The sequence below is a fragment of the Nerophis ophidion genome, linkage group LG08 (genome assembly GCF_033978795.1).
Source record: "Nerophis ophidion isolate RoL-2023_Sa linkage group LG08, RoL_Noph_v1.0, whole genome shotgun sequence".
NCBI lineage: Eukaryota > Metazoa > Chordata > Actinopteri > Syngnathiformes > Syngnathidae > Nerophis > Nerophis ophidion.
Window position 1 is genome coordinate 43752130 of NC_084618.1, and position 25659 is coordinate 43777788.

Sequence of the window (25659 nt, forward strand, 5' to 3'; positions counted from 1 at the left end):
TTATAATATTTAGCACTGATGGACCTAATAATACAAAGAGCTCCTTGATCAGTTTCCCAGGAAGAGGGTCAAGTAAACATGTTGTTTGTTTTATTCCATTTACACGTTGTAACAATTCCTCTAATGTTATTTCCTCAAAACGAGAGAAACTATTTTGGAGGGCAGTATCCGCCGTATATACAATCGTGTCCGTGTTAATAGAACCCCGTTGTAGCTGGGACGCATTGTCTTTAATCTCCTTTCTAATGACTTCAATTTTCTTACTAAAGAATTGCATAAAGTCATCAGCTGAGTGGATGGAGCTACTGGAAGGAGTCCCTTGTTGGGTTAGCGATGCTACCGTACTAAACAAAAATTTAGGATCGTTTTTATTACGGTGGATGAGATTTGAGTAATAATTAGCTTTAGCTAAGGTAAGCATGCGTTTATAAGTTATTAAACCATCACTAAATGCTTGATGGTGCACCTCAAGTTTAGTCGTGCGCCATTTGCGTTCCAGCTTTCTGCATAATAATTTCTGAGCTCTAGTTTCTTCTGTAAACCACGGGGTGCGCTTTTTTGGAGCCTTTTTTAACTTTAGCGGTGCTATGTTATCAATGGTTTCGCGCAGGGCGTCGTTAAAATTGTTAGTGAGGTTATCAATAGAGCCCACATACTTTGGGAATGGTGCCATTACCGAGGGCAGTAGGTCAGCAAGAGTTGTCGTTGTGGCCGTATTAATGTTGCGGCTGCTATAGCAGTTATTATTATTATTAGTTTGACGAACATGCGTCTGAACCTCGAATTTTATAAGGTAATGATCGGACAATACTTTAGTATACGGGAGTATCGTAACTTTGGAAGCGGTGATCCCCTTGACAAGCACTAGGTCTATCGTATTACCGTTGCGATGCGTGGGTTCATTTATTATTTGTGTGAGACCACAGCTATCAATTATACTCTGGAGCGCTACGCACGGTGGGTCCGATGGGGTATTCATGTGGATATTAAAGTCCCCCATTATGATTATATTATCGGCGTGTGTCACTAGATCAGCAACGAACTCTGAGAATTCATTGATAAAGTCCGAACAGGGCCCTGGGGGGCGGTAGATAACAGCCAGGTGTAGAGGCAGCGGTGTGACAGACCTCATAGTAAGCACCTCAAACGATTTATATTTATTATTTATGTTAGGACTAAGGTTAAAGTTTTCGTTGTATATTAGTGCGACCCCCCCACCCCTTTTAAGCGGACGGGCAATATGCGCATGTGTAAAGTTAGGAGGACATGCCTCATTTAGCGCAAAAAAGTCGTTTGGTTTAAGCCAGGTTTCGCTGAGACCGATGACGTTAAGATTGTTGTCTCTGATAATATCATTAACTAACAACGTTTTGGGAGACAATGATCTTATGTTTAAAAAACCTACATTATAGGTAGTGGGCTGTTTTAGGGAATTTTTGATCAAATTATCCGTAGTAGCAATATTAATAATGTTGTGTTTATTATGCCCAGTGCATACAGTATAATTACGACCATATCTAGGAATTGATACGACGGGAATGTTCCGATTGTTTGATTGTTGCTTTGATAAACTGCACGCATCATGGTTAGCCACCTCAGTAACGGGGATGTTCCGATTGTTTGTTTGTTGCTTTGATAAACTGCACGCATCATAGTTAGCCTCCTCAGTAACGGGGATTTTCCGATTGTTTGTTTGTTGCTTTGATAAACTGCACGCATCATAGTTAGCCACCTCAGTAAAACACATGTCCAACTCTGAAACACTCAAAGCAGAAAAAACTTGTTCTAATTTAACAGACTCCTTACCCAGACCAGTAGTCTCGCATTTTCCATCTAAATCCGTCTTCAGGGTGGAGGGAAGTGGTGTACTGTGGGGATTAGCCTTCTGCTTTGTTTTTAGCCCCGCTCGACATCCGCGTTTCCGATCACACCGCTGGCGTCTGCTCCGTAGACGGCCCCCGCTGCTACTAGACTCCCCTGCTTCACAGGCCGCTGGATGTAGCCGCCGATGTATCCCCAAGCTAGTTAGCATGTTTAGCACGCCCGCGTCTATCAGTCCAAAACGGCCCAATATGTCCATATCCAGAAGTGTCTGGCGGTCGTACGTGATCACGGAGTGACCACGATGCGAGCCAGCCATGAAGTATGCAGAACTGTCCGGCATTTCCGCCAAATGTTCCATCTTTAGCAAGAGCACCGCAGTGTCGCAGCCCGTCCGGGCGCCGCCATCTTGCTCTTTTTCAATGCTGACTAGCGAGCCTGTTTTTGCGCCTCTGATCGTGTCCCAGTCCTGCAATTTGGTGCGGCGTTTAGACAGGAGGAACAGCAAATGCCTACAGTTGAGGCAAGCATTCAACAATTTCTGTTTGGATCATATATTTTTTTTCATAATTCACCCATGGAACTTTTGTTTGTTATTGTTGCAGAATTCCGGTCGGACAGGTTTTCACGGACGACTATGTCTCCCGGCTGGCCTGGGAACGCCTCGAGTTCCCCTGGTAAAAGCTGAACGAAGTGGCTGGGGAAAGGGAAGTCTGGGCTTCCCTGCTTAGGCTGCTGCCCCCGCGACCCGACCTCAGATATGCGGAAGAAGATGGATGGATGGATGGATGGATGGATGGATGGATGGATGGATGGACATTTCCAGTATTATGTGGTTTCGCAAAGAAGCTAAGGATGTATAGATAGTGCTCGATTGCTGAAAAAAGAAAAAGTCTGAATGTCATCAAAACAACTTACTCCATCTTCTGACACTCCTTCAACTCTTGTCCTTCACGGTACAATCTTTCATTAACAAAATGAAGTAGTGATATTTCATCCATCCATCCATTTTCTACCGCTTGTCCCTTTTGGGGTCGTGGTGGGGCTGGAGCCTATCTGAGCTGCATTCGAGTGGAAGGCGGCGTACACCCTTGGACAAGTCACCACATCGCAGGGCCAACACAGATAGACAGACAACATTCACACTCACATTCACACACTATGGCCAATTTAGTGTTGCCAATCAACCTATCCCCAGGTGCATGTCTTTTGGAGGCGGGGGTAGTGATATTTTGATGCAAAATTTGAATGTTTAAAAACACAGATTTCCGCATTTTCACAGACATTTCACATGTCTGCTTACTGGATCCAAAATGTACCCAAACATGACCTTAAAACTGAGCTATCTAACAAATTGTGACCCCGAATTGTGTAGTAACCCACATTCTCCTAAAAACGTATTTTTATCCCAGTCCGGGCTGCGGCATTTAGGGCTATATAAGTAAACATTGATTGATTGATTGACTATTTCCACAGAGCTGGAGTCAATATCTAGATTACATTATTTGGCAGTCAATTTAGACGACACTGGTTTCCAAGGTGCCCTGTTTCAAGTCATTACAAAAGCTCAGTCTTTCCACATGGTGCCAACAACAGCAATACAATGCATTCACATTATTCAGAAGGGGAGGTAACTCTGAAACCAATGGCATTCACTTTTTGCTGCCTCTAATTAAGCAGTGGTGATCTCAGAAATATGTGACCTTTAGTTCAAATCCCTTCAAGCTACCCCGAGTGTGATGGCAGTAATGCCTTCTATCACAGAAAAGACACAGAGCTGGAATGATGGTCTCTCTCACTAGTGATGTTATGTTGCAAACAGAGTAGGAAGTATTGCGCTTGACTCCAATAGTCCCTTTGACAAAAATCTCACGTTCCCCTAACGTGAAGAAATGACAGCTGTGCTCACTCTATGTACGCTTTGATAAATGCCTGCATGCTGCCAGGCAAATGGTATAGCTTATTAAAGATAAAACAGACGAAAGCATTACCGTGTTTCTCTACATCCTTCAAAGGATCGACTCCAGGAGAGAGGATGAAGAACATGGGCGTTGCTGGACCTGACTCTTCAAAGGACGCAGCAAAGTCCAGAGATCTGCCAATCACGTACTTGGCCCCCAGTTTCTCCTCCGCAAAGTCTCTGAAGGGAGAATGAGACTTTTATCTGCAACATTTTTTGCTATATTTGAAAGACAAGCGGTGTAACTCAGAAGTGTCAAAGAGTTAGGATAGACGGCGACTTAAAGGCACACAGCAACATTAACGCTCATCATAACCGGACTGTCACATTTCTGGAGAAATGAATTAGAACATTACTATTTGTGTACTGCACTTTAAAACAATCTAACACGTAGACTCCAAATATGAATTTTCTACCACTACAACTTAATAGGGGTGTAATGGTAGGACATTTGAAATCAGATTTTTGGGATGAAACAATCAGTGCCTGCTAATTTTGTAATTTTACCTCACAAATTTGCACTTTTTTGGGAGAGAAAGATAGAAAATTTTAGAAATGCAAAAAAAACATTAAATGAAAGTTATTATTTCATTTGTACAAATTAAAATATTTATCCATCCTCCACCATCAAACAAAAACATATTCAGACCGCCACATATAAATTATGTGTCCATGAATTATACATATGTGTCCTGTACAATTAATGATAATGACAATGGGTTGTACTTGTAGAGCGCTTTTCTACCTTCAAGGTACTCAAAGCGCTTTGACACTATTAATTAGGAAATTATTCCTAATCTTAACTCATTATGTGTATAAAAGAGACCAAACCTCTCCACCACCTTTGGAAAGACCCAAGTGGGTAAAAGGGCCTCAACATTATAAACCTGCACCCAACTGAAATAGACAACAAAATCCTCAACAAGAAGCTTGGTGCAAAAAAAAAAAAAAAAACAGAATTGGTGTGGTAAATCCTAAATAGAAGAAATACAACATAATAGTAAAATACACTTACTCTAGAGCTCCACTTAATATTCCACTTGATGGGGTACGGATAGTTGAGGGAAAGGCGCTGGCTAATGAGGTAAAATAAGTTAGGACCACACTGACCAAGAAAAGTAGTACTAGCACACTTTGCAATAATGGATTAAGATGCTCCAGTGCCCGCGATGTCTCCGTGCTTAAAAAGATACTGTCATGTCTGATCATGATTTTGTGTGACCGTGCTGCCCTGAGCATCCCCGATCACGTTGGTTCTTGAAGCTAAGCAGTGTCTGGCCTGGTTAGTACTTGGATGGGAGACGGTTTAGGAAACCAGGTGCTGTTTGGCCTTTGGACTCTTTAAGTTCCTTTTTTTTTCTCACTCTGTTTTGTCACCAAGACGACCAATCAGTTCACCTGTCATGTCTCACACCTGCTTTCAATCACCACATCTCTATTTAAGCTTGTCATTTTACGTTGGTCGTCCTGGCGTCATTGTGTTTCTGTTCATGCTTTGTCCGTGCCAGTTTTTTCATGCCAACATCCTTGCTACTCTTGTCCAGCCATAGTAAGTGTTATTTGCATTATGTTCATAGTTTGTTAAAGTGTTAGTTTTGTCTCTTTTCCCAAGTTGTGCCTCCGCAGCGAGTGCCTTTTGTTTGTACCTTTTTTTAGTTAAAATTAAATCATGTTTTACCTGATACTTCCAGAACATTTTTTCACAGAAACGCTCACCCGGACTGTCCTTTCCCCCAAAGACTCAAGCCCCGCCCCAGTCACAAAATGTTTCCTTTTATCCGCCCACACAACCCCAGGTGGGGGATAAAGAAGTATTTGGAGAATTTAAAGGGGAGGATTTTGCCACCCTCCTCACCTCCCTCCGCCCACCCCAAAAGACTGTTCTGGATCACGGTGAGTGCTTCTGGGAGCCGCTCTTTGAGGGGGGGGCTGGGGCTGGGGGTTGCTTGTTTGGTTCTGCCCAGTGCAATGCCAAGCCACAACCTCCAGCACGTCCGCCCCCACCAGTCTTTCGGCCTGCTAAGCTGCAGCTTCCAGTGATGCCACCTCCACCTGCAACAAGGCTAGCACAAAGTCAATACCTAGGTCCAGGTCTAAGTCCACGTCCAGTACCAGTGCCTGCTCCAAGACGCCAAGCGCAGCCAGTGCCTGCTCCAAGACGCCAAGCGCCGCCAGTGCCTGCTCCAAGACGCCAAGCGCCGCCAGTGCCTGCTCCAAGACGCCAAGCGCCGCCAGTGCCTGCTCCAAGACGCCAAGCGCCGCCAGTGCCTGCTCCAAGACGCCAAGCGCCGCCAGTGCCTGCTCCAAGACGCCAAGCGCCGCCAGTGCCTGCTCCAAGACGCCAAGCGCCACCAGTGCCTGCTCCACATCTAGTATCTGTCCTTAATGGGGGGGCTCTGTCATGTGAAGTGAATTATATTTATATAGCGCTTTTCTCAAGTGACTCAAAGCGCTTTACATAGTGACACCCAATATCTAAGTTACATTTAAACCAGTGTGGGTGGCACTGGGAGCAGGTGGGTAAAGTGTCTTGCCCAAGGACACAACGGCAGTACCTAGGATGGCACAAGCGGGAATCGAACCTGCAACCCTCAAGTTGCTGACACGGCCACTCTACCAACTGAGCTATGCCGCTATGACTGATCATGATTTTGTGTGACCGTGCTGCTCTGAGCATCCCCGATCTCGTTGGTTCTTGAAGCTAAGCAGTGTCTGGCCTGGTTAGTACTTGGATGGGAGACTGTTTAGGAATACCAGGTGCTGTTTGACCTTTGGACTCTTTAAGTTCCTTTTTTTTTCTCACTCTGTTTTGTCACCATGACGACCAATCAGTTCACCTGTCATGTCTCACACCTGCTTTCAATCACCACATCTCTATTTAAGCTTGTCATTTTATGTTGGTCGTCCTGGCGTCATTGTGTTTCTGTTCATGCTTTGTCCATGCCAGTTTTTTCATGCCAAATTCCTTGCTACTCTTGTCCAGCCATAGTAAGTGTTATTTGCATTATGTTTATAGTGTGTTAAAGTGTTAGTTTTGTCTCTTTTCCCAAGTTGTGCCTCCGCAGCGAGTGCTTTTTGTTTGTACCTTTTTTTAGTTAAAATTAAATCATGTTTTTACCTGAACGCCATGTTTTGAGTAGTCTGTCTGCCTTCCTGGAAGAACGACCCTGCAGCAAGCTGCGACCCCCCTATCTTGACAGATACATGTACAGGCCCGTCTGAAGGTTGACAATAAACATCTGAATGACTCACCAAGCCTTGGGGGAAATGTGGCAAGATCAAAATTAAGCTCTTTGGCATCAAGTGGAGTTCATGTGTTTGAAAGCAGAGCATTTAAAGGCCTACTGAAATGCGATTTTCTTATTTAAACAGGGATAACAGGTCCATTCTATGTGTCATACTTCATCATTTTGCGATATTGCCATATTTTTGCTGAAAGGATTTAGTAGAGAACATCGACGATCAAGTTTGCAACTTTTGGTGCTGATAAAAAGGCCTTGCCTGTACCGGAAGGAGCAGACGATATGCGCGTGACGTCACAGATTGTGGAGCTCCTCACATCTGAACATTGTTTACAATCATGGCCACCAGCAGCGAGAGCGATTCGGACCGATAAAGCGACAATGTCCCCATTAATTTGAGCGAGGATGAAAGATTCGTGGATGAGGAAAGTGAGACTGAAGGACTAGAAAACAAAGAAAAAAAACAGAAAATACTAGAGGGCAGTGGGAGCAATTCAGATAGGGAAGATGCTGTGAGAGGCGCCGTGGCAGCCGTGGGGGTGGCAGGACCACTCGGCCAGGCCCAACCGCAACAAGGGATAGAGCCATACCGCTTTGAACCCGACGCTGACGGTGACGGTCAGGGGGATGCTACTGATATTGATGCTGGAGTAGCACACAACATAAATCGCCTTCAGAATACAGAAGGGCAAAAATGATCACTGCATAATACACTGTACTTTGTGTGTGTGGTCCAATCCAACCGTGTTCGCTTGACATCTCTGTTCCATAGTAAAACTTGACCGTCATCTTTCGGGACTGTAAACAATGAAACACCATCTGTGTTTGTGTTGCTAAAGCCGGCTGCAAAATACCGCTTCCCACCTACAGCTTTCTTCATTGATGTCTCCATTGTTCATTGAACAAATTGCAAAAGATTAACCAACACAGAGTCCAGAATACTGTGGTATTTTGCGATGAAAACATACTACTTAATAGTTGGGCACGAAGCTGCCACAAAATGTCCTCTACAATCCGTGACGTAAGGCGCATGCGTCATTATACCGAGACGTTTTCAGCAGGATTTTTCGGCGCAAAATTTCAAATTGCACTTTAGTAAACTAACCCGGCCGTTTTGGCATGTGTTGCATTGTTAAGATTTCATCATTATATATAAACTATCAGACTGCGTGGTCGGTAGTAGTGGGTTTCAGTAGGCCTTTAAAGTGGCCTTTGCTGTTTTTTTAATGACCAAATTCCCAACTGAGATAAACTTAAATATGGGGGCTAATTACAACCCCTTAAAAATATGAAATCATTATTGTTTAATTTTGTTGAAAAAAAACCCTCACATAACAGACATGACCAATGTTGATTTTTTTTTTGATCAAGCAGAGTGACAATATTTTGGAATCACTATATTCTGTGGAAAAAAAAATATCGAATGACTAAATTCTGAGAAAATGTCACTAGTACTTTAGGGGCGGCATGGCGTGGTGGGTAGAGCGGCCGTGCCAGAAACCTACCAGTAAAACTGACCTTTACAACCTTCCCATGTTGTTTGTACTTTGTCCAGATTTTAGACACAGCTGACTGTGAAAAGTCAACATCTTTTACAACTTTGCATGATGATTTACCATCTGTCGTGGACGATTCATGATTCATGTTAATCCACCTGGGGCAACAACTCCCTAAGGAGTGAACACTATTCTTAACTGCAGACTTATGAACAGATATGACCTGATGCAGGTGTTAGGCTTGAACATTTTAATGAAAATGAAAATTTAAAGGATGATTCCATATATATTTTTCCCTCAGTAATTAGGGATTCCATAGCTTCCATTGAATTTATAAGTTTTATTAATGTATCTGTGAGCCATTATTTGCAAACAAAGAAATGAAGGCTTGAAATATTTAACTATGTGTGATGAATTCAAGTAACACACAGGCCTTTCTGAAATGAGTGACGGTAAAATATTGAACTTTTTGAGGATAATATTTTTCTTAAGATGTACCTATGTGTATATGTTAGAAAAAACTGTTTGACAAGTTAAATCAATCTGGGAGACTCTGTTGGCCCTGACTGAGTATTCTGTCTCTGGTACTGCATTACCAGAGACGCAATAAGTTGTGTCATTTATTTTTAATTGTAATTTAATTTGGTAGATGGAGCTGATGACCCTCCGCAAGGAAGGTGGCTGCTGCTTACTATGCAAACAACTCTTCTACTCGAAGTAATCATCTTAACTAGGGGGAACGGCGCGGCGTGGCGCAGTGGGGAGAGTGGCCGTGCGCAACCCGAGCGTCCCTGGTTCAATTCCCACCTAGTACCAACCTCGTCACGTCCGTTGTGTCCTGAGCAAGACACTTCACCCTTGTTCCTGATGGGTGCTGGTTGGCGCCTTGCATGGCAGCTCCTTCCATCAGTGTGTGAATGTGTGTGTGAATGGGTAAATGTGGAAGTAGTGTCAAAGCGCTTTGAGTACCTTGAAGGTAGAAAAGCGCTATACAAGTACAACCCATTTATCATTTATAACTATTCTACTGGAATTAATCATAGTAATTACAATCAGCGTTCTGAAAATTTGTAATTATTATAGTTACTCGTTACTCTAGCAAAAGAATAATGGAATTACTAACAGAATTACTCTTTAATACATGTAATTGATTACTAGGTAATTTATACATTACTTATAAAAAACGTTAAACATCTGGCACATGCATTTGAGAGATGTTTTATTGAAAAGCAAATTGTGCGTAGTCTGTGTTTTTAAAAGGCGGGGCCTGTTGCTTAGTGTCATGGGACGTCATCAAGGGTTTCATCGGACATGTGTTTTTAGCTTTAGCAGTTAGCAGCGCACTTTGTCGGCTTTGACGCCAGCTCTTTTGAATCGTTTCGCCGGATTGTGTTACCTCTGCTTAATAAAGAGATTGAATGTGCTTTCATGGCTGTTATATCTTCTTATCATCAAATGGGGTATATTATGGATGGCGAGTTTCTCACTTAAATCATTGATTTGCTGTTTGATATTCCCATTGGGTACGTGTGGGTATGATGTTTTCTGCTGTGTCACAATGAGATGGAGCCTCTTCCTATTTGATATAAAGTTAATTTTAGTGCGCTGCTGCTTGTTGCTTTCCCTCGTAACGATATTTTAGCATTGAACTTGCGGCACTTATGGCGCGTTCTTGTTGTCGACATAAAACCACATCAAAATTAGCGTGATACGTTACATCAAGCTATTGCTAACGGCGTTGTAACAGACCTAAATGTAATTAATTAGATTACTTGTTACAAGTAAAAGTAACACCCTTATTATACAACACCTTTATTATATTAAGTTAAAGGCCTACTGAAACCCACTACTACCGACCACGCAGTCTGATAGTTTATATATCAATGATGAAATATTAACATTGCAACACATGCCAATACAGCCGGTTTAGTTTACTAAATTACAATTTTGAATTTTCCGCGGAGTTTCTTGTTGAAAACGTCGCGGAATTATGACGCGTATAATGACGCGTGCGCGTGACGTCTCGAGTTGGAGGGGACATATTAGCGCAGCACCCCTTGCGGCTAAAAGTCGTCTCTTTTCATCTCGCAATTATTACACAGTATTCTGGACATGTGTTTCTGAATATTTTGCAATTTGTTCAATTAATAATGGAGAAGTCAAAGTAGAAAGATGGAGTTGGGAAGCTTTAGCCTTTAGCCACACAAACACACGGTGATTCCTTGTTTAAAATTCCCAGAGGTGAAGCTTTACTATGGAATAGAGCGGTCAAGCGAACATGGATCCCGACCACTTGTCAACCGGCAGGTTTCGGTGAGAAATTTGTGGTAAAAAGTCGACTCTTACCAGAGATCTGCGGAGCTTGCGCTGTTGATGCAGCTGGCGTGACTTCCCGCAGACACTAGCGTCAACACACCCGTGGACACACCCCTCCGACTATCAGGTACTATTTAACTCACTAAAACACTAGCAACACAATAGAAAGATAAGGGATTTCTCAGAATTATCCTCGTAAATGTGTCTAAAAACATCTGAATCGGTCACAATGCAATCGCCTTTTTTTTTTTTTTTTTTCCAGTCCTTCGCTATCAATATCATCAGCCACGAATATTTCATCCTCGCTGAAATTAATGGGGAAATTGTCATTTTCTCGGTCCAAATAGCTCTTTTTGTTGGAGGCTTCCATTATAAACAATGTGAGGATGTGAGGAGCCCTCACACGGGTGACGTCATCGTCTGCGACTTCCAATAAAAGCCAGGCTTTTTTATTAGCGACCAAAAGTTGCGAACTTTATCATCGATGTTGTCTACTAAATCCTTTCAGAAAAAATATGGCAATATCGCGAAATGATCAAGTATGACACATATAATGGACCTGCTATCCCCGTTTGAATAAGAAAATCTCATTTCAGTAGGCCTTTAAAGTACCAATGATTGTCACACACACACTATAGTTCTGGCAGAATTATTATTTGCATTTGACCCATTACCCTTGATCATATAACGCCGTTATTACGAACACTGATCATAATAACCTCTTTCTAAAGGGCAGAATGGGTCAGGTGGCCATCTCCGAACCTGATGGTTTGAGTTCAGCCTTAAGTCCCCCATGACCATGTTCAAGTATTCTTGGAAAGACCACTTCAGATGTTGAGCCAAAGTATTCTCAGTACCTAGAAAGTAGTACAATGCTATACAATCTAAAACCATTGACCATGTATTCTGTTTCAAAGTGTTTTAGAACACTGTGAAATTGCAATGTGCACAGTCAACTCAGCAAATAGCTTGCCCACTCGAACTCGCCTCTGCTTTTCTGCCTGTGACCTAATAGAGGACAGAGGAGCCTATGGCCATGGGAGAGAAAAACCTCACACTCCGAAACTAATACAGGTATCAGTGGTATTTTTCAACTTACAGTCTAGTTTTGTCTCTAGGCGTTAAATCGTTGACAAGGTCTGAAAATGTGCTAAGTCTAATGACAATATCGACTGAAAGCATTGGGTTAAATAACTGGTTGAAGTTAAAATGCAAATTTGATTAGCAGGTAGCATCACTTGGGGTGCTGCGCAGGATGAAAGCAGAAAAACTCTGTGCCTTAATGTTGCTTAGACGATAAGTGACTGCAGACACGCATGCATAACTTTTAACTTGTGTACATTCACTCACAAGGCAGGCGAGTATACATCTTTTTCCAGTTACATTTGACCTTTTTCCCCTTTTTCCATATACCTCCAATGACTGAAAAATTGGTCACTCATTTTTCAGGTTTCCAAGACATATGGGGACCTTGAATTGTGTCCTTTAGCTCTAGCTGAGTTGTTGGTGTGCAGTAAAGCTATGAGCTACAAATGGATTGGCAGTTAAAGGTAAGCACAGGCAGGGGTTTTAAGTTCGAGCCAATGTTAAAGCAGTTTCACCTTTACACTGTGACCCAGCGCAGATCAGTAAAATACCTCACAGATCAGAGAGCAAAGGCCAAGTGATGATTCCACTTCTCACCTCACAGCATATGTCATGCGGTCGGGTCGCAGGGCCCTCATTATGCACAGCTTCTGAAGAGAGGTTTTGTTCTTCCACTCCTGCGGGAATTTTTCTTTTTCCGGACACTCAGACTCCACAAATTTCTTCCAGCGTTTGGCCGAGCCCTCAATGTCTCGGTCAAGGTTCTTGAACTCATCCATGGAGCACAAGGACTGGTAGGTGAGACAGGGAATGAGAAAAAAAGCAAAATATTAAGTGACCTATTCTCAGAAAACATTATACACTATTCATTTGTGGAAATAATTAATACTAAGGTGATTTAGTAAGTTTACCCCCTTCCAAAAATATGAACAGTCTAAGTTTTTTATGGTTGGTTTATTTTTACAAAAGTAGTGAAAAACAAAGGAAATCTAAAAAAATATATATTCAAATAAAGGTTATTAATTAATTTGTGTCTGATTGGAGGAAACACATATGTGACCTCTGATATTGTACAGTATAAGACACATTACAAAATACACAACATGATGTTCTTTATTTAGTCAAATGCAAAATTAAGATTAAAATTTGGCTGCGGTTGTTACATTGTGATCTTTTACAGTGGTCATAAAATGGCAAATTGTCTTTTTAGATGCAGTGTTATTTGCTGCAAATTTATGTGGATGATAGTCAAAGCTGTGGACCTGGGGGTAACAATGACTTGTATAACTTACATGACGAAAAGTTGTCTTCATTACATTTTCAATATTCATTTAATTTATATGGTACTGCCACAAACAAATGCGCACTCGGATTTAAAGATGACACAGGGAGACACAAACAATATGTATGTTGATTGTTAAGTACCAAAAGTCCTCTCACTGGGGACCATTAATACAGTGGAATAAGAAAGAAAGGAATTTATGGAGAGGCGGCCTCAATATGTTAATAAAAATGGTTTATAATCAGACAATCTGTTTTCAACACAACTACTTAAAAACAAAGCACATATGAAAACGTTCTCAAGGGATTCCATGTCTGCTTATATAATCAAAAAAACCCAATCAGAGCATCAAGTTCAAGAGACAAAATTCCATTAGCAAGTGCTTAGACTTCCATGCTCGACTGAGTACATAGGAGAAAAGGTGGATTCCAAGCCCACAAAGTTTAGTTTAGGTTAAATCGACCCTATCCTGCTAATTTAAGGGGCTTTTAAAATTATATTAGGTCTCAGTGGAGTACTATAGTAAAAGATAAATGGTAAATGGGTTGTACTTGTATAGCGCTTTTCTACCTTCAAGGTACTCAAAGCGCTTTGACATTACTACCACATTTACCCATTCACACACACATTCACACACTGATGGAGGGAGCTGCCATGCAAGGCGCCAACCAGCACCCATCAGGAGCAAGGGTGAAGTGTCTTGCTCAGGACACAACGGATGTGATGAGGTTGGTACTAGGTGGGATTTGAACCAGGGACCCTCAGGTTGCGCACGGCCACTCTCCCACTGCGCCACGCCCTCCCTAAGTAAGTGTATTTATAGAAAATACTCTTCTAATTCTCAAGGTTTGTTATAGGGCTAGTCTGCTTTTTTTTTCTTTGTAGCCGAAATGCTTGAGTAGTTGCTCCAGAGCTGCATAAAGATGCCCCCTCAACCGATTCCATGTTAATTGTTATCAGCAAACAGCAAAGAAGAATTGGATATTGGACATAATTGGATGAATATTTGGGTAATTCTGCATCAAACTGTAATTGGTTCACAAAACAGCTGTCCCTGCGAACACGCATTGTGACAATGAAGTAAGTCTTTTGATTACTTGAAGACATAAAATATTCCCATTCCTACCTTAACTCACATTTTTATAAACAATTTTTACTTCCAAAAAAAAAAACACTTTCTGGCCACCATTCTAATGAAACAAGTTTCAAATGATACTGAGTAGCAAGTTGCCATTGTGCACTTGGAAAGTTGTCATTCCCGGATTTATTAAAATTGTGACAAAAGATATCGACAAGATATTGTGGACATCTTGTGTCTGGTCTGGTACCTGACGTTGCTCAAGATTTAGGTGCGGCATAACATGAAACAAAAATAATTTAAAAACACATCTAAAATATGGCCTTTCTACATGTAAAACTAGAGTACAACATTGTATACATATTCATGGTTGGAAGAAGTTGAACTTGTTGGATAAGGCCCTTTTAACAGACTATGAGGGTCTGTCTTTGTCCCGCTCCTCCCAAGGGATCCCGAGGCGTTTCCAGGCCAGCTGGGAGACATGGTCCCCTCTACATGTCCTGGGTCTTCCTCGTGGCCTCCTGTCGGTCAGATGAGCCCTACACACCTCCCAAGGAAGCGATCGGGGGGCATCCTTACCAGATACTATAGTTTTAGTCTACTTTATACCTTTTGTTCTCGCCCTCTTTTTGTGCCCTTGTGTGCATTATCCTTTCCATCCTTTGTAACTGAGCTACTGTGTGGAACAATTTCCCTCGTGGATCAATAAAGTTTGTCTAAGTGTATAAGTCTAAGATGCCGGAACCACCTCATCTGTCTTCTCTCGATGTGGAGGAGCAGCGGCTTTTCTCTGAGCTCCTCCCGAATGACAGAGCGTCTCACCCTATCTCTAAGGGAGAGCTCCGCCAGATCCGCAAGATCTCCTCCCCCTCCACCCTTTTTCCAGGCGAGGTGCTGATTCTCATCCCAGTCGCTTCACAATCGGGTGTAAACCGATCCAGTGAGAGCTGAAGATCCGCGCCAGATGAAGCTAGCAGGACCAAATCTTCTGCAAAAAGCAGGGACCTAATCCTGCAGCCTCCAAATCGGATTCCCTCAACGCCCTGACTGCGTCTAGAAATCCTGTCCATAAAAGTTATGAACAGAAACGGCAACAAAGGGCAGCTCTGGTTTGCAAAATACAACCCTTTGCACTAAAACATCATATGAGGATTTTTTTAAATCTGCTTAGCAACACAACAGCAGTAGATTAGAAACACAAAATATTCAATATTACAGTTTGTTTTTAGAGTACCACATTTTTGGGAGTATTAGTCGCTCCAGAGTATAAGTCGCACCGGCCGAAAATGCACAATAAAGAAGGAAAAAAACATATATAAGTCGCACTGGAGTATAAGTCGCATTTTTGGGGGAAATTAATTTGATAAAACCCAACAACAAGAATAGACATTTGAAAGGCAATTTAAAATAGATAAAGAATAGTGGACAACAGCTGAATAAGTGTACGTTATATGACGCATAAATAACCAACTGAGAAGGCCTGGTATGTTAACATAACATATTATGGTAAGAGTCATTCAAATAACTCTAACATATAGAACATGCTATACGTTTACCAAAAAATCGTGTCACTCCTAATCGCTAAATCCGATGAAATCTCATACATCTAGTCTTTTACGTGAATGAGCTGAATAACATTATCTGATATTTTACTGTAATGTGTTAATAATTTCACACATAAGTCGCTCCTGTGTTTAAGTCGCACCCCCAGCCAAACTATGAAAAAAACTGCGACTTATAGTCTGAAAAATACGGTATGCATGATGGGATTGTAAAGTTCACAAATTTCGGTGCAGCCTTCGAATGGCCCTAAAAAGGTGTGTCTTCATGACAGCCATGCAGCAAAGTGTAAAAGAAGCAGCGAATGGGGGGGTGGTAATAATGACTTCCACCGAAGGAAATTACATCGTGAGCCCAGACGATATGAACAATAGCATCTGGGTTGAACCAACTAGGATAGTGACATTTTTGTCACACACAACAGACAGACATTGACAGTGCAGATATTAGTCTGTGACAATATCCAATTAAATGGGATGCGCCTGTGTCAATCAATCAAACTTGGACCAAAATAAACATGCGTCCATGTACTGTATCTCATGGTACCTTGATCCCTCCCCAGGAGTGACTGGACAGGAAATCCACTGGTGATGTTACACAAGGCAGGACAGGGTATCTCAGAAGAAAATCCAGCTCAGCAGGATTTATCTCTTTATTCATCAATAAAATCTGCAGACATGACAAAGAAAAGTGTTTTTTTATTAAGTTGATTTGAAACGAACAGGATATTAGGAGCGTGCAAGTTGTAGGAATAAAACCAGGCGTTTTTTCCTACCTGGAAAGCAAGCTGAGCAATGTATGTGATCTTGTCACACTCAAACAAGCCTCTGGTTGTGTACTGGAAAACTGAAGACGTGATATTGTCAATTAAATTGGACACCCGCTGCTTCAGATCCTCGTCGGTTTCAGCCTTCAGAACTGCCTTCTGGAAAACGACACTGAAAGCCTGCAATTCACAGGACAGTGAAGAACAACACAATGTACAAGTTAGGTGTATCTTTTGCTGATATGAAGTTACTTTTATTAAATTCTACATTTAATTTCAATCAATTAGAATTAGTATTTAACCGCAGACATGATAAATAAATGTTTGACATTGTCTTGGCAATAGAAAATAATGAATGAATTGCATAAAAATCAGGGCAAAATGAGAATACATGATCTCATGATGTTTTCTAGGGCTGTCGAACAGATGTGATTAATCACAAAAAATATTCAATTATTATGTAGAAATGTAGATTAATCGCAAAATGTATTATTTACTTTAAAGGGGCCAACTTTTTTTTATATAAATTGGTACCTGCTGTTGTGTATTTGGGATCTGTAAAAGTCCCAAACATTTTAGATTTTAAAACAATGGAGGCAGTGAAGATAATTAAAAAAATGTTTGTCTTCCTTCCTACTTCCGCCAAATGACTACTTTGGAATTTGCTCCTCTTGTGACAAGGTGCCACATGTGGCGTCAGCGGATATATCCATATATGGTTTACATTTACCCAGAGTGCCTTGCGCGCATCTGCCATTGTAGTCCGACCACTTAGCTAAAGCCTCCTTCTTTTTCGCTATCCTTTTGTTGTGAGGCAGACTGGATTGTGCATGGACATGCATCCTCCGCTGCTGACATTTCTTATAAAAAGTAGCGTACAGTACAAACCTATATGTGTCAGTAGACTCGCTATGGAAGCGCAAAAAACTACAACAAAGTAGGCCGGGGATGACGCAGTTGAAGTGGAGGCATGTAAATAAAATAAATGTCGCATTCTAAAGAAATGGTCAGAAAGCTGCTTGAAAACGGTCTGCAAAATATAATCTATGCAACATTTTGATCAAAGAACCACTGTTACATGTTATATAGACCACAAGGAAGTGTTTTAAATGTAGAACAAAATTATTATATGACCATTTTTAAAATAGCTATAGGTAAACTAAAAGGTGGAGCGGGTAGCTAAATGGTCTACTGTCTACAGGTATATGGTAGGACTTAAAAAACCAAGGTAAACTGCATACTGAAAATTGCAGCGATTGAATTGTCTAATTGAAGCACAACACGTTTTAAAATATCATCGAGAAACAAAACATGTTTTTTGAGGCAGCCGCCAGCAAGAACGTTAGTAACATATCAGCAACAGACGGTGGATTACAAACAACTTTTTCGGAGAGTACCTTTGGCAATGTTGTCAACAAATCAATCTCAGATAGGTTAAGCAACTTTTTTGTAGCAACTGTGATTATAGTATAACAATTAAGCGTTTGACAGCACTATGTCGTCAATATGATCCCACTAATTTTGTCAGCCTAAATGTTACTTTAATATTTAGAAACATAGCTGTTTTTCTGTTCTAGCTTCTAAATATATTCTTAATTATTACAAAAAGAGTATTGCAGGGTTTCCTCTTAATGTATTTGATTGTTGCGGTGAAAATAAAAAGTGATAATGTACTGTAACGTCTGTACTGTAGTAATAATGTACTATAAGACACACAAAGTCTGATGCTCTTTTTAGCTTTTACTGCCAATATTATGCTAACAACGAGCCCAATTCCAACAAGTATTTCCTCCGTGCACATGTCTCCGTGTTTCACTCCCAGACATACAACCCTTCTACTCAGTGGCCCAGCGGTTAGAGTGTCCGCCCTGAGATCGGTGTGAGTTCAAACCCCGGCTGAGTAATACCAAAGACTATAAAAATGGGACCCATTACCTCCCTGTTTGGCACTCAGCATCAAGGGTTGGAATTGGGGGTTAAATCACCAAAAATTATTCCCGGGCGCGGCATCGCTGCTGCCCACTGCTCCCCTCACCTCCCAGGGGGTGATCAAGGGGATGGGTCAAATGCAGAGAATAATTTTACCACACCTAGTGTGTGTGCGACAATCATTGGTACTTTAACTTTAACTTCTTCATTCTCCGCTGACATGGTGTGTGCACAGACCATGGTAAAAATTAACATCATAACAGACTAACACACACATTAACACCAGCAGGTTGTTACAGTATGAGTGGATATATATAGTTTACTATTTACGCACTATTGACTACAATTTGGAAGAAAAAAACTACCGAAACCGGATGTTGTGATGTTATTAGCCATACGTACGGAATTGTCTGGATCGGAGGCAGCATGTCCGCGATGTGGACGTACTTTATGTATTTAAGATATACCCGCTAACAGCCATCTACAAAATTGAAGAGGGCAGTGGCGACTTTTAATTCGAGAAAGGCTCCCAGCAACGCAGCTTGCTTTCCATGGCGGACATGGAGCGACAAAAGGAGAGCGTCTTTTAACACGAGTACAGTCTACAATAACACCAGAAATAAACGCTAAATTTGTTGCTAGTAGTTTTTAATTAAAAAAAAGAGAGACATCAAGGATTGGAAAAAATCTATAAAAAAGAAAAACATCTCAACAAAGTACATTGTACAATAAGCAGCAACTATTCAAAATTAGAGCAAAAAGATACTAAGTAAGAAAATATATGTTTTTAGTATATTCAATAACTGATTTGTTTATATATATTTTTTGGGCCATCTAAAGAAAATAAATGGATCGTCATCAATCAATCAATGTTTATCTATATAGCCCTAAATCACAAGTGTCTCAAAGGGCTGCCAAGCCACAACGACATCCTTGGTTCAGATGCCACATCAGGGCAATGAAAAACTCAACCCAGTGGGATGACAATGAGAAACCTTGGAGAGGACCGCAGATGTGGGCGACCCCTCCCCTCTAGGGCGACTGGTGCAATGGACGTCGAGTGGATAATATTGTGAAAGTCCAGTCCATAGTAATTGTATCAAATAATGTGATGACGTCATCTAGATCAGTGGTTCTCAACCTTTTTTCAGTGATGTACCCCCTGTGAATTTTTTTTTTAATTTAAGGAAAAGGACTATGTGGACATTAGCCAGTTTCGCCAAATCAGCCTTCTCAATGTTGAAGGCAAAATCTTCTTCAATGTAGTGGCTCACAGGCTGGCCACCTACCTGGAAAAGAACCAATACATTGATATTTCAGTGCAAAACGTAGTGATTCCAGGCTTCTCTGGGTGCCTGGAGCACACGAACATGATATGGAGTCAAATTCAAGCAACCAAGAAGGGTGGAAGAGACCTCCATGTTGTGTTCTTGGACCTAGCAAATGCCTTTGGGTCAGTTCCTCATGATCTCCTCTGGGTGGCATTCCACTTTTTCAGTGTCCCGGATTTCATAACTGGTCTTGTCAAAGCCTATTTTCAGGACCTACAGCTATGCCTGACAACTGGTGAGTGTACAACAGCATGGCAGCGACTCAAAATAGGAATAATGGCAGGGTGTACTATCTCACCTCTTGCTTTTACAATGGCTATGGAGGTCACTATCAGAGCCTCTAGGTGGGTGGTAGGAGATCAAAAGATTAAATCAGGCCTTCGTCTTCCGCCCATGAGAGCCTATATGGATGATGACCATCTTCACCACAACCAAGGCGTGTGCTAGGCGGATGCTGAACAAGCTGCAAGAGCACATCCAGTGGGCCCGGATGGAAATAAAGCCAAGCAAGTCCAGAAGCATCTCGGTGGTTAGGGGGGAACTGATGGAACATCGATTCTGTGTGGGTGAGGAGGCTATACCAAAAGTGTCTGAGAAGCATTTCAAGAGTCTTGGACGTTTGTATCATCCCACCCTCAAAGACACGGGGCAGGTGGACCAGCTCAAGCAGGATACTATAACTGGCCTTGAAAACATTGATAAGACCATGCTCCCTGGCCGGTTGAAGCTGTGGTGCCTCCAATTTGGGTTGCTGCCCAGGCTTTTGTGGCCTCTTACCATCTATGTCATACCAACCACAAAGGTAGAAAAAGTTGGAGAGCATGGTTAGCGCATTTACTAGGAAGTGGCTGGGTCTTCCCAAATGCTTCAGTAACATCGGACTGTATGGAAGAGGTGTTCTGGAGCTTCCTGTTTCCAGCCTAGTAGAGGAATTTAAGTGTGCAAAGGTAAGGCTGGAAATGACGCTAACAAAGTCTCGTGACCCATGCGTTGCCCAAACAGCTCCTACCTTGGTGACCGGAAGGAAATGGACTGCAGCGGCAGCTACTCTGCAAGTAAAGGAGGATCTTAGCCACAGAGACATCATTGGCCTTGTGCAGCAGGGGAGAGGAGGCCTTGGCCTTGTTAAGAGCAGACCGTTGTGGCATACGGCTGCTCCAGCTCAGCGAAGACGGCTGGTTGTAGAGGAGGTACGTCGGCACGAGCAGGCAGCAAGTCTGCAAAGGCTATCTCACAAGTCAAGCAAGGACAGTGGATGAGCTGGGAAAGAGTCGAGAGGAGAAAGCTCTCATGGAGGGAGCCATTGGGCATTGAGGCAGTTCACAGCAGCTTCATCTTTCGCTCCACTTATGATGTCCTTCGCTCCCCCTCCAACCTCAAACAGTGGTACGGAGAGGACCCCGCATGCCCACTGTGTCCATCTCCAGCTAACCTCAAACACATTCTCGTTGGCTCCAAGACAAGTCTGACACGAGGGTGCTACACCTGGCGGCACAACCAGGTCCTGAAGTGTCTAGCAGCCACGTTAGAGGCCAGAAGATTGAAGACCAATGCCCTTCCCCTGCCCAAAAGTACATCATACAGCCACAAAAGAGTTCATCCGAGAAGGTGCAGAGTCCACCAAAGGCCATATACTAGACATAGGCCAGCTCGGAAGGGTTCGTGACTGGAAAATGGCGGTGGATCTTGATCAAAAGCTCTGCTTTCCTTCAGAGATAGCCAGATCAAAGATCAGACCAGACCTTATGCTCTGGTCCTCCTCACTGCATATTGTGTATATAATAGAACTCACGGTTCCCTGGCAGGCTTATGTACACCGAACTGGCAGCTGATACTGAGCAGAATGGATGGAAAGTCAAAGTCTGGCCAGTGGAAGTTGGCTGCAGAGGTTTTGTGGGCCGGACAACCATCAGGCTGCTTAAGGACGTCTGAGTTCGAGGCCAAACCCTGCGAAACACCATCAAAGTCCTCTCAGGAGCAGCAGAGACAGCCAGTCGGTGGCTGTGGGTGAAGAGGAGAGACACCATCTGGAGCTCTAGTAAGACCTCATCACATAATGGTTAAAAGCAGGGGGGCTCACCTGGGACGCCAGGTGTTGCTGATTAGCCCTCTGGAGGTGTCGTGGGGCCTATCATTGAAACGCCGGTGAAGGAGGGTGCCCACCTGATGACCCCAATGAAGCTGACAACCATTCCTCTTCCTCCTCTCTATCCCCCATCTTGCAATCCCGCCCAACCAAGTCCAACACCAAAACCGTTCTGAAGCAGCTCTGAAGGAGGTAGCCTATTATTTCCACTCTACTCAGGTTATTTTGTATCATGGGATTGTTCTATCAAGTCCTAAAATTGAAATGAGTACCCCCTAATCAAAGCAAAACATTTTTTGGTTGAAAAAAAGAGATAAAGAAGTAAAATACAGCATTATGTAATCAGTTTCTGATTAATTAAATTGTATAACAGTGCAAAATATTGCAAATTTGTAGTGGTCTTTCTTGAACTATTTGGAAAAAAATATATAAAAATAACTAAAAACTTGTTGAAAAATAAACAAGTGATACAATTATAAATACAGATTTCTACACATAGAAGTAATCATCAACTTAAAGTGCCCTCTTTGGGGATTGTAATAGCGATCCATCTGGATTCATCAACTTCATTCTAAACATTTCTTCACAAAAAAAGAAATCTACAACATCAATATTTATGGAACATGTCCACAAAAAATCTAACCGTCAACACTGAATATTGGATTTTTGCATTTCTTTTCACGGTTTATGAACTTAAATTCATATTTTGTTGAAGTATTACTCAATAAATATATTTACAAACATATAGAGGATTTTTGAATTGTTGCTATTTTTAAATATTTTTTAAAAACCTCACGTACCTCTTGGCATACCTATACCCCCAGGGGTACGCGTACCCCCATTTGAGAACCACTGGCATAGAGTAATACTCTCATGAAAAATACATACATTTCCTAAATTATACTGAGGAGCTTAGTTTAGCAAACCCATCCGTCCATCCACTGTCACAGGTATCTTTGTAATCCAGGTAAAACCCTGTATTGTCTGTGAATCAAGAATCGGGAATCGAATCTGAATTGAATCGCAACCCCAAGAATTGGAATTGGATGGAGTTGACAGTTGCTAAAATATTCTCAAAACAACAGTGTTTGACTTTTGGTCTCAAGTCTCAGTACCTTGGAGTTCTATTGATTTACAAAGTTAGATTTGGCTGAAACCCAGTGTGATAAACCCACAGTACAACTGGTGTAATCCTAACATGTCGCACAGACTGAAAGTGTGTTTTCATTGGATTATGTTTGAGCTGAGCAGGTGCAGTCACTGTACTGGTGAGAGTTGAGGGTGATTGCAAACCATATCTCAGACTGCCTCCTCTTGGAACTCGCCAACTGACAACATGAAAGACGATAAGCTTGACATAACCACATTAGGGAGCCGCTGACACAATAAAAAGTGGGCAGAGAGCATAAAACATGGCGAGAAAACGGAAGGATGAGGGTAGGTACAGTGGAGTGAGTGTAAAGAGGAGGGCCCTCGAGGTGTGTGGGAACAAGCCGGGTCAATAGATGGCCTACCTTGAGAGAGAACTGGTACATGGGGTGTATTTTATTGAGGTCGTTCATTATGAAGTACAATAACGAAGCCCGGACTGCTACTGGTCTGTAGTGCTCCCGAGCCTCGTTGATTTTGGCTTCTGTCACCTTCGCTTCTTTTACCTACAGGAGAAAAAAAAAATCACGCACATGGACAGAAACATCCATCAATAGGCAATGCACACGCTAAGGGCTGTGATTCAGTGAGATGGATATACAGTATGTACCGCTCAAAAAACACACTCCAGAGAAACTATTTCAATTTCATGGTTTTGGACAAAATGATCTCACAGAAAATGACGATTAGGTTTTTTTCACAAAGAAAGATTTGTGCGATGATGCTTGAGAAAGAAAAAAAAAGTCTGCAAATTAAGTGCTTATGTTGTTGCAGAGAGAGAACACGTTGTTATTTCCTCTTGCAGGAGAGTTGCCGCAGAGGTGGACGACGACATACATGGTCGACCGCTTTTGTCGACAAAAAATACAAATCCAATGGTATCATTCCTATGAAAATTGGGTGCATTTATGTCATGTTTGTACAATTAAGGACATTATTATCGCTAAGCAAGAAGAAACAACAGCAATACAACTACTTCAGGTTAGTTACCATAAAACATGCATGCAGTGACTTCAATAAAAGCATGTCAACCTGTTAACTACCAGATTTGTGCATGTATGAAAGCTTTATTGTCACTATAGCCAAGTTTAGTACAAAATATCATCGGAAAAATCCAAATAAAATATGCACAAATGGAGGAAAGCAATGTCAACAACGTGTCGAAAATACATTATCGCCCATATATATATATATTTATATATATATAGACAATATGTTATGATCCGCTGCCTGGATAATATTTTGATTTAGGTTTTTGAGTCTTTTTGTGTTTTCTGTTTGTTTTGGACTCTTTCGGTTCCTGGTTGTACTTCCTTGTTTAGTCCGTTACCATAGTTACACATTAGTTTCACCTGCCCCTTGCTTTTGACGCGCACCTGTTTTCTGATTGCTGTCCTTATTTAAGCCTGCCTTTTCCGTTGATTCAGCCTTGCTTCCTAGTTTGTGTTTCACAACAGTGACGACTTTGAATCCGATCCCGTATTCCTGTAAGCAACCAGCTTGCTTCCACGCTAAGTCTTTGTTATTTTTCTAGCTCCCATGTTTGCAAGTTTTTCTGTTTCATAGTCTGTTTTAATGTTAAATAAATCAGTTTCTTACCTTCACGCTGTGTCTGAAGCCCGACTGCATCTCTGAGAGAACGAACCCGCATCATGATGCCACGCAATCGTCACGCAATATATATGTGTATATATATATATATATATATATATATATATATATATATATATATATATATATAGACTATATAGACTATATATATATATATATATATATATATATATATAGACTATATATATATATATATAGACTATATAGACTATATATATATATATATATATATATATATATATATATATATATATATAAACACACACACACGTTCATATACATATATTTATATATACACAGTTCCATATTCTATCCAATCAACATTTGTAAGTTTTACAATAAAGCTAAAATTCTTATTTACTAAATCGTCCAATATGTGATGTCTGTAGGAATGTTTTCATGCATATTTATGAAAGCTATCGTAATGTAATGAAGCTAAAGTCTTTAGCATTAGCTATTATGCTAATATGTTTACGAGTTATTTAGTTTGTTAAGCTGATTAGAGAGCTAGATTCTACAGCTAGTGGGTCCATGACGATGACTTTTGCTTTGTTTGATCAGTTGTTTTACTGCCGTGTTGTAGACACTGTTTGGAAACAATTAAGCTATGTAAATACACTTTTACAAAATATTTCTGTGTAAATACCGAATATCACAATGCATATAATGTGGCTATTATTCCGGTGCGGCTAATATACAGTATGGAAACTATGTTTTCTTCTATAATGTAGTTGGTGCGGCTTGTATCCCGGTGCTCTCTAAAGTCCGGATAATATGGTATATGTCTTTGTTTCAATTTAAAGTACATTTTTAAATTGTCAAGTTGAGTTATTTTTGAGTTTAGGAACAATGTAACATACTGTGTATGTACTGTAACATCACACATCATTTACTGTAGTAGTATTAAAACATAACTTCCAAATGACTCATATGTGTTAAATCCACC

At 41.4% G+C, this 25659-nt stretch overlaps 1 protein-coding gene across 1 annotated transcript in view; it reads right to left on the minus strand.

Moving 5' to 3' along the window:
* LOC133557816 (dynein axonemal heavy chain 9-like) overlaps positions 1 to 25659 on the minus strand; it is a 363451-nt gene that overhangs the window by 114762 nt on the left and 223030 nt on the right. Inside the window, exons 40-44 of the mRNA XM_061908637.1 lie at positions 23468 to 23608; positions 16617 to 16787; positions 16388 to 16510; positions 12519 to 12712; positions 3813 to 3961 (exon numbers count right to left, since the gene is read on the minus strand). Coding sequence (XP_061764621.1) covers positions 3813 to 3961; positions 12519 to 12712; positions 16388 to 16510; positions 16617 to 16787; positions 23468 to 23608 — 778 coding nt within the window. The remainder of the gene's footprint in view (positions 1 to 3812; positions 3962 to 12518; positions 12713 to 16387; positions 16511 to 16616; positions 16788 to 23467; positions 23609 to 25659) is intronic.